This window comes from Danio aesculapii, chromosome 17 (assembly GCF_903798145.1).
Source record: "Danio aesculapii chromosome 17, fDanAes4.1, whole genome shotgun sequence".
Lineage (NCBI taxonomy): Eukaryota > Metazoa > Chordata > Actinopteri > Cypriniformes > Danionidae > Danio > Danio aesculapii.
In genome coordinates this window covers 12,681,569-12,690,590 of record NC_079451.1, presented here as the reverse complement: position 1 = coordinate 12,690,590, position 9,022 = coordinate 12,681,569, and the positions used below count along the sequence as shown (strand labels likewise).

General features: G+C 40.1%; 1 protein-coding gene across 1 annotated transcript in view; it reads left to right on the top strand.

Moving 5' to 3' along the window:
* Nucleotides 1-43: 43 nt before the first annotated feature.
* qpct (glutaminyl-peptide cyclotransferase) overlaps nucleotides 44-9,022 on the top strand; it is a 28,156-nt gene continuing 19,177 nt past the window's right edge. Inside the window, exons 1-3 of the mRNA XM_056476683.1 lie at nucleotides 44-70; nucleotides 706-831; nucleotides 8,764-8,910. Coding sequence (XP_056332658.1) covers nucleotides 736-831; nucleotides 8,764-8,910 — 243 coding nt within the window. The 5' untranslated portion in view covers nucleotides 44-70; nucleotides 706-735. The remainder of the gene's footprint in view (nucleotides 71-705; nucleotides 832-8,763; nucleotides 8,911-9,022) is intronic.

Below are 9,022 nucleotides of genomic sequence, written 5' to 3'. Positions count from 1 at the left end.
TGTGCGCCCACGTGTCCAGCACGCACTACGTGACTACAACAGAACCACTTTTAAGACGCGCCACCAAGAGGTAAAACACACTCAATGTTTCTTTTTATTGTTTTGATAAAACTGTTGATATTAAAGGACACGGTAATCAAAAATATTAAAGATCTCGAAACACGAATCAAATAATAGTATTATTAAGTACATGCTGCTCTGTGTATTTTGTTTAAGGCGAAATCCTCATACCGGTATACATCGATTTGAGTAAAAAAAATACTATGGCCATGGCAGGCATTATTATTAAAAGCTGTAACTTGTTTTGGTGTTTGCAGATATTTAAACCATGAAATAAGGCCAATAATGACCAATAATATATATATATATATCTATATATATATATATATATATATAATATATATATATATATATATATACTTTTTTAAAGATAAAACAACTCTCTTGCTAGCTATCAGATGGCTCTTTGTGTCGAATCGATGTAGTTAGTTCTCATCAATATTTATAAAGCCTCGTTGACGTTACATGGTAACGTTCCTGTCCTGTTCAATAGTTAATATTTATGATTCAAGCCAGCTGCTGAGCTCCCACGAATCAGTTTTTCGAGCGTCACAGACCGAAATTAATAATCATTATGTGGCCCTTCGCCGTAGTAAGATTAGAAAATTGGTCTCTCACATGATCGTGTGAGTTGTCTTGCGACAGGAGACCGTCGTGCGAACAGCGGAGGAGGAGATGGCAGAAATAAGCTTAAGCACGAGTCTGTTGGCTCTTATTGGCATCTTGACCACACTGACGAGTTGCGATACTATTCCTTGGCAGGAGGAAAAGGTACTGCCCTTTACACTGCTTATGCTTGCTTTTGCACCATTTATAACCTTTTTTATGAGCAGTGAGAAATGGTAGAATTTTCATTCATTCATTTATTTTCCTTCGGTTTATAGTCCCTTATTTATCAGAGGCCACAACAGCGGAGTGAAACGCCGTTAGAATTGTATAATTATCTATTTTTAGTGATGATTGAAATATTTTTCTTTATTCTTCTCGTGAATGTGTTTACATTTCTTAAGAATTCGATGAGGATATGTGTCTGTTTAATGCATAACATAATGCAAAATATAATGATGTGTATTGTTTTAATCACATATGCATTTATTCATGCATTCATTTATTTGTTTGTTGTCTTTTTATTTTAAATATCCATTAAAATGTGAAGCTGATTACTTAAATTGCCATGAGTTTATTTACCTTCATGGCTTTACAGGTAGTCTTAAACTGGTCATTTGCATCTTTAGACTTCAGTTCATGTTGCTCAGGCTGTCTTTCATTGTCTGGTTGCTATGGGAGCAGGAGCCCTATCAATGATTCACCAGAGGACTCTATTTAAAACTCTATTTTAAATGTATTAAACTTGTATTTAGTGGTATACTGTATTTATTATGCTATACTGATTGATTAATATTTTCAGGAAGCATGTGATCATAAAACAAAAAATGGCAAATTAGACTGTAGAAAAAATACATTTATAATAAATTTATACATTGTTTGTTTCAATGTTGTTTGCAGCTTGATGCATATTTTGAATCTTAAAAATAAATGTAGTTCATCAACTGTTCATCAACACAGTGTTTAAAAAATCTAGTCTGTCAGATGTCTTTATTTGCTGTGTTTTTTCATGAAAGTTACATTCAATAATTCACCCAAAATGGTTTAAAAGCAGGGTGAGTAAACACTGAGTAAATTTGGGTTCATTTGGTTTTTTTTTTATCCCTATAAATAACATATACTGAATCAATAATCACAGCACACAAATGATTGGACTTTGAAACCAAACAAAATCACATGTAGTTGTCAACACAAGAATCAAATAATAGTATTAAACTTGTATTTAGTGGTATACTGTATTTATTATGCTATACTGATTGATTAATATTTTCAGGAAGCATGTGATCATAAAACAAAAAATGGCAAATTAGACTGTAGAAAAAATACATTTATAATAAATTTATACATTGTTTGTTTCAATGTTGTTTGCAGCTTGATGCATATTTTGAATCTTAAAAATAAATGTAGTTCATCAACTGTTCATCACACAGTGTTTAAAAAATCTAGTCTGTCAGATGTCTTTATTTGCTGTGTTTTTTCATGAAAGTTCATTCAATAATTCACCCAAAATGGTTTAAAAGCAGGGTGAGTAAACACTGAGTAAATTTGGGTTCATTTGGTTTTTTTTTTATCCCTATAAATAACATATACTGAATCAATAATCACAGCACACAAATGATTGGACTTTGAAACCAAACAAAATCACATGTAGTTGTCAACACAAGATCAATATCATGTAGAAAACAGAAGTAGTTTGATTTTATGTCTTCTGTTAATCTATCGTTATTTAGAGAAGAAAATACAATCAAAAGCTTTCTGACTGTGTGATATCCTCTGTGAAGTTTTTTCAGCTGTGTTTCCCTCTATTTAATGGCAATTCAGAAACCTTCTGTTGCCATGTATAGTGAAGCTTGAACACATAATTATCCTTCTAGGCATATGCAGTGTACAATGTATCCTACAAGCAAGCCCATACTAGTAGTTTGCTTGCAGCACTAGGAGTATAATCATCATGTTTTTTTCCGACTGCCGCAGCAGTAACAAAATAAGTCTACATATGTTGTAATTCTATTATGTCCAATTTCAGCCTTATTGTGAATCATTCGTGCACCCGGAGGAAGTAAACGCATAACAAAATGATTCATCATTGATAAAGAACATCACAGATTAATTTAAAGAAATGCATTTTTATATTTAACATCATAAGTGTTGTGATGTGTTAACTAATAGAATGATTTGATGTATTCAACCAACAAACCAATCTTTTCCATTCTGAAAATTACAGTTATTAAAATAATATGAATGTATTACCTGGACTGTTTTAAAAAAGTTATTCGATTTGAATGATGGGAATTATTTTGCTAAGAGATATTTTCTCAAGACAACCAAAAAATTTCCATGGGTTGACTCAACAAGTTCTTGTAGTATATATATATATATATATACAAGATCTTGAGTATATACACACATACATACATACATATATATATTTATTTATTTATTTATTTATTTATTTATTTCTACAGTGTATTACTGTTGTTTGTAAAAGACAAACATATAATGTAGCTGAACATACACACTAGAGGAGGAAACCTCCTTAACTGACACTATTATGCAGTATTCTACTATTTAATGTGATGGCAGCTATACTGCACCAGAACAATTATCACAAATCCAGGGAATGAAAAAACAACAACCTGTGAACATAGAACAAAAGTAGCCCAATTACATGTGAAAACAGCAGACTTGGCAACACTTCTGCTGGGCAAAAGTTGTTTTGTGAAGTTAAAAAACACAGGTGTGTTAAAAAAAACAAACATAAATTTCAATGTAACATGTGAGTGCTGATGGCATCTCTAGTTGTAAACTTAATATTATTACCAAATTCTCACTCACTGACTGTCCTTTAGCTTAGTTTCTGATTAATCAGGGATTGTCACAGCAGAATGGACCACCAATTACCCTGGCATATATTTAATGCAGCAGATGCCCTTCAAGCTCCAACCAAGCACAGTATTGGGTTTGGGAAACACCCAAACACTCTCACATTTACACATACCCATTCAAATGGCCAAATTTGTCTACCCAATCCACCTGCATGTCTTTGGACGGTGGGGAAACTAGAGCACAAGAGGAAAAACCACGCAAACAAGGGGAGGACATGCAAATTTCACACAGAATTGCCTCCTGCCCCAGCCTGGACTCGAACTACTCTGTGCCACTATTATTAACAAATTAATGTTATCTATTTTTTTGCCCCCATTACCCCCAATTATTTCATCATTTAGTCACCCGCCACTGAGTTTCTTTTTTCTGTTTAACACAAAATTTTATATTTAAGATTGTTTGGAACTAGCAGCTATTGGCTTACATTATTTTTTGTGTATTTTTACAATGGAAATCATATTACAGGTTTCCTAAATTTAAAAAAATCTTGTTTTGTGTTCAACAGAAGAAAGCAACTCATACAGGTTTGGAAATGTCTAGGGGGGTGTTTATGGGGGTGAACTACACTTATTATAAGTACATATAAATATATAATGTTTTATTCATTTTCATTCAAGAGGTTGAGATTTCATGGTTAATAATCAATAATCAGAATTAAGTTAACATGAAGCGACGCGGTGGCACAGTGGGTAGCACATTCCCCTTACAGCAAGAAAGTTGTTGGTTCAAGCCTGGGTCAGTTGGCATTTCTATGTGGAGTTTGCATCTTCTCCCCGTGTTTGCATGGGTTTCCTCTGGGTGCTCCGGTTTCCCCCACAGTCCAAAGACGTGGTATAGGTGAACTGGGTGAGCTAAATTATCTGTAGTGTAAGTGTGTGAATGAGTGTGTATGGATCACCTCCCAGTGATGGGAGGGCTGGAAGGGCATCCACTGCGTAAAAAAACATGTGCTGGGTAAGTTAGACAGTTTAGATTAGATTAGATTAGATTCAACTTTATTGTCATTACACATGTACAAGTACAAGGCAACGAAATGCAGTTTAGGTCTAACCAGCAGTGCAATAGCAGCAAGTGCAGGATACAGGTATAAGTTATAAAGTGCAGTTATAGAAAAACTATGGTGATATTTACAGATGGATGTACTATCAACATTATATACAGGTTGTATTAGCTATGAACAGAGATTTGCATAAATGAATATATGTACATGATGCTATTAATAATCAGGAGTGGCAGATAGATAAACATAATTACAAATTACAAATGTCCATGTGCTGTGGGTATGTACAGTTCAAGTCAATGAATCAGTGCAATGAATATGTGCAAACTTTAAATGTGCAAATGTTAAATAGTGCAGTGATTGTGAGGAGTATAAGTTAGAGGAGTGTGGGGGGTGTATTGGGGGGCAAAAGAGTCAGTGAGGGGCAGAGTTCAAAAGGAAGACAGCTCTGGGGAAAAAGCTGTTCCTCAGTCTGCTGGTTTTTGTCCGGGGGAGCCTGAAGCGCCTGCCGGAAGGCAGGAGAGAGAACAGTCCGTGAGCAGGGTGAGAGGTGTCCTTAAGAATACTGCGTGCTCGGCGCAGACAGTGTTTCTTCTGGATGTCCTCAATGGCTGGCAGTGTAGTCCCTGTGATGCGTTGGGCAGTTTTCACCACCCGCTGCAGTGCCTTACGCTCAGCAACAGAGCAGCTTCCATAACAGACTGTGACGCAGTTGGTCAGGATGCTTTCTATTGTGCAGCGGTAGAAGTTCACCAGGACGGCTGATGAAAGCTAGTTCTTCTTAAGTTGCCTCAAGAAGAATAGGCGCTGATGAGCCTTCTTGACCAGGCTGGAGGTGTTGGTGGTCCAGGAAAGGTCCTTTGAGATGTGGGTCCCCAGGAACTTGAAGGATGAGACAGGCTCAACGGCCATCCCATTAATGTGGATGGGATCATGCGAGCCTGTTCGTCCCTTCCTGAAGTCCACAATGAGCTCCTTGGTCTTATTGGTGTTAAGGAGCAGATTATTGTCGGTGCACCAAGTGGCCAGATGCTGTATCTCCTCCCAGTAGGCAGTCTCATCATTATTGCTGATTAGACCAATCACTGTGGTGTCATCTGCAAATTTGATGATGGTGTTGGATCTGTTCACAGGCCTACAGTCGATGGTAAAAAGGGAGTAGAGGAAGGGGCTCAGCACGCAGCCCTGTGGTACACCAGTGTTGAGTGTGATGGTGGTGGAGCAGATGTGGCCTGATCTAACATTCTGAGGTCTGTTAGTCAGAAAGTCCATAACCCAGTTGCAGAGAGACGTGTCGATATCCAGGTCTCTGAGTTTGATCAGTAGCTTAGAGGGTATGACAGTGTTGAATGCTGAGCTGAAGTCAACAAACAGCATTCGTGCATAAGTGTTTTTATTGTCCAGGTGTGCGAGTACAGAGTGCAGTGCTATGGAGACGGCATCTTCTGTGCTCCTGTTGCCACGGTAGGCAAACTGATGTGGGTCCAGTGTGGATGGCAGAGAGTCTTTCAGATGTGCCAGGACCAACCGCTCGAAGCACTTCATGATGATGGGTGTGAGTGCTACAGGGCGGTAGTCATTCAGGCATGTTGGGCTGGAGTGTTTGGGCACCGGCACAATAGAGGTGGTTTTAAAGCATGTTGGCACAGTTGCTAGGTTAAGTGACAGGTTGAAAATGTCTGTGAACACCCCAGTGAGCTGTTCTGCACATGCTTTGAGGACGCGCCCAGGAATACCGTCTGGTCCAGCAGCCTTACGCACATTGATCCGACTCAGTGCAGTGTAGACTTCTGAGGAGGTGAGTGTGATAGGTGAGTGGTCGGTTGAGGTAGTGTTCCTGGTGTAGGGTTCTGTATTGTCTCTTTCAAAGCGGGCATAAAAGTCATTTAGCTCGTTCAGGAAGGAGACATTTGTGGCTGTGGGGGTGGACTGGCTGGGTTTGTAGTTGCTGATGGCCTGGATGCCCTGCCACATGCGCTGAGGATCAGAGTTGGAAAAGTGCTCCTCTAGCTTTAGCTTGTAGCAGTGCTTGGCCTTTTTGATGCCCCTCTTCAGATTAGCCCTGGAAGTGCTGTAGGCCTGTGCATCCCCTGATCTGAATGCAGTGTTGCGTGCCTTCAGCAGGAGGCGCACCTCCTTGTTCATCCATGGCTTTTGATTTGGGCATGTGGTGATCTGTTTCTGGGTTGTAACACTGTCTATGGTGGTGTTGATATATTCCAGAACAGAGGAAGTGTAACTGTCAATGTCTGTGTGAGAGCCACATGTGGCCTGGGAAGCAAACATACTCCAGTCTGTGTGTTCAAACCTGTCCTGGAGTGTGGAGTCCACCCCCGCTGGCCACACTTTGATGGTCCTTACTGATGGCTTCACACGGTTGACGATGGGTGAGTATTTGGGGGTGAGAAACAAACAAAGGTGATCTGATTGACCCAAGTGGGGAGGGGGTCACAGCATATGCTTCAGCCATGTTTGTGTAAACTTGGTCTAAAGTTTTGTTTCCCCTTGTGTGGCAGAAAATGTTCTGATGGAATTTGGGGAGCACTGTCTTTAAGTTTGAGTGATTAAAATCCCCCGCAACAATAAAAGCAGCCTCCGGGTGAGCAGTCTGTTGTTTGCTGATGGCTGCATGAAGTTCATTCATAGCAAGCTTGGCATCAGCGTCGGGAGGGATATAAGCAGCAGTTATTATGGTGGAGGTGAACTCCCGTGGCAGATAAACGGTCTACATTTAACCATTAGAAATTCCAGGTTAACAGAGCAATGTCTCCCAACGACGACAGAGTTTGTGCACCAAGCTTTGTTAATATAAATGCATAATCCTCCGCCTCTGGTCTTACCGGAGTCATCCGCCGTTCTGTCTGCTCGGAATGTTTGATGCTCCGTTAGCGATATAGCGTTGTCTGGTATCCCGCTGTTTAGCCATGTTTCTGTGAAAATCATGACATTACAGTTCCATAATCTTTTGCTGTGGTTGATGCGCAGTCGAATCTCATCCATTTTGTTCACCAGTGACCGTACATTGGCGAGAAAGATGCTGGGTAAAGAGAGCCGGTGTGGTGTTAGCTTTAGCTTAGCTCTTAGCCCGCCGCGCTTCCCCGTCTTTGTTTACGTTCTCTGCGCCGCCTTCGAGCACTTCCGCCCGGCCGTGTAGGGCTGTGAGGCCCGGGTGTTCTGGCGATCTCAGGGATGAGTCGAAGATTGTTAATAAAACTGTCCGGAGTGCACAAACCAATATCCAAGATGTCCTGTCGGGTGTACGATGTAAAGGCACTGCTGTTCTGTACGAACAGACCCGAAATGAGCAGGAATAATACCGCAAAATTGCAGAAACTGGAGAGACGCTGGGCTTCGCGAACTGAACGCGCCGCCATCTTGCCGTCCGCTGCCAGTTCATTCCGCTGTGGCGACCCCAGATTAATAAAGGGACTAAGCCGAAAAGAAAATGAATGAATGAAAGTTAACATGAGGTGACGCGGTGGTGCAGTGGGTAGCATGTTCACCTCACAGCAAGAAGGTTGCTGATTCGAGCCTTGGATACGTCAGTTGGCATTTCTGTGTGGACTTTGCATGTTCTCCCCGTGTTCCCGTGGTTTTCCTCCGGGTGCACTGATTTCCCCCACAGAGTGAGCCTGGGTTGCGTAAAATTGACCGTAGTGTATGTGTGTGAGTGAGTGTGTATGGATGTTTCCCAGTGATGGGTTGCAGCTGGAGGGGCATTCTGCTGGATAAGTTGACGGTTCATTCCGCTGTGGCGACCCCAGATTAATAAAGGGACTAATCCGAAAAGATAATGAATGAATGAAAGTTAACAAGACAAAATATGTTTTCCCAAAACACTTCTCTCATAGTCTTCCAAAATTATAACTGACTGTGTTTAACTGACAACACTTAAAGACAGACATTTGACATTTTTGTATGTATATTTAAGTGGACACTCGAGAGTTTACCAAAGGTTCTTCAATCTACCTAGCCTTTTATTGCTTTAAAAATCGCATCCGATTGAAATCAAAATCAAGACAAATGACCCATAGTCGTAGAAATTGTGGTTTCAGACTATATTTACAGTACCTTCAGGATCTTCTAATTTCAGCCTCATTAAACTGACCTAGTCTTAACCTTAAAACTACACAAAGGTACCCACAAGCAGCATCTCTAAAAAAAAAAAGCTAATTCACTGAATGAAAAATGTTTATACTCATTTTCTTCAGCTTAAACATGAAGCTACTACTCTGAACTCCAGTGAACTGAGTAGTATCGTAGCTCATACTGATCTGGACCGGATGTGGCAGAAGGACCTGAAGTCAATGCTTGTTGTGCGTTATCCTGGTTCAGCTGGAAGCCAACAAGTTCAGCAGGTCAGTCATTGTTTGTTTATAGGCTGCACAATACTGCAAAATATGCAAATTGATGATATTACTTGCCATTCAACATCTCCCTATAGAAATGCTATGCTTCATGCTATGCTAT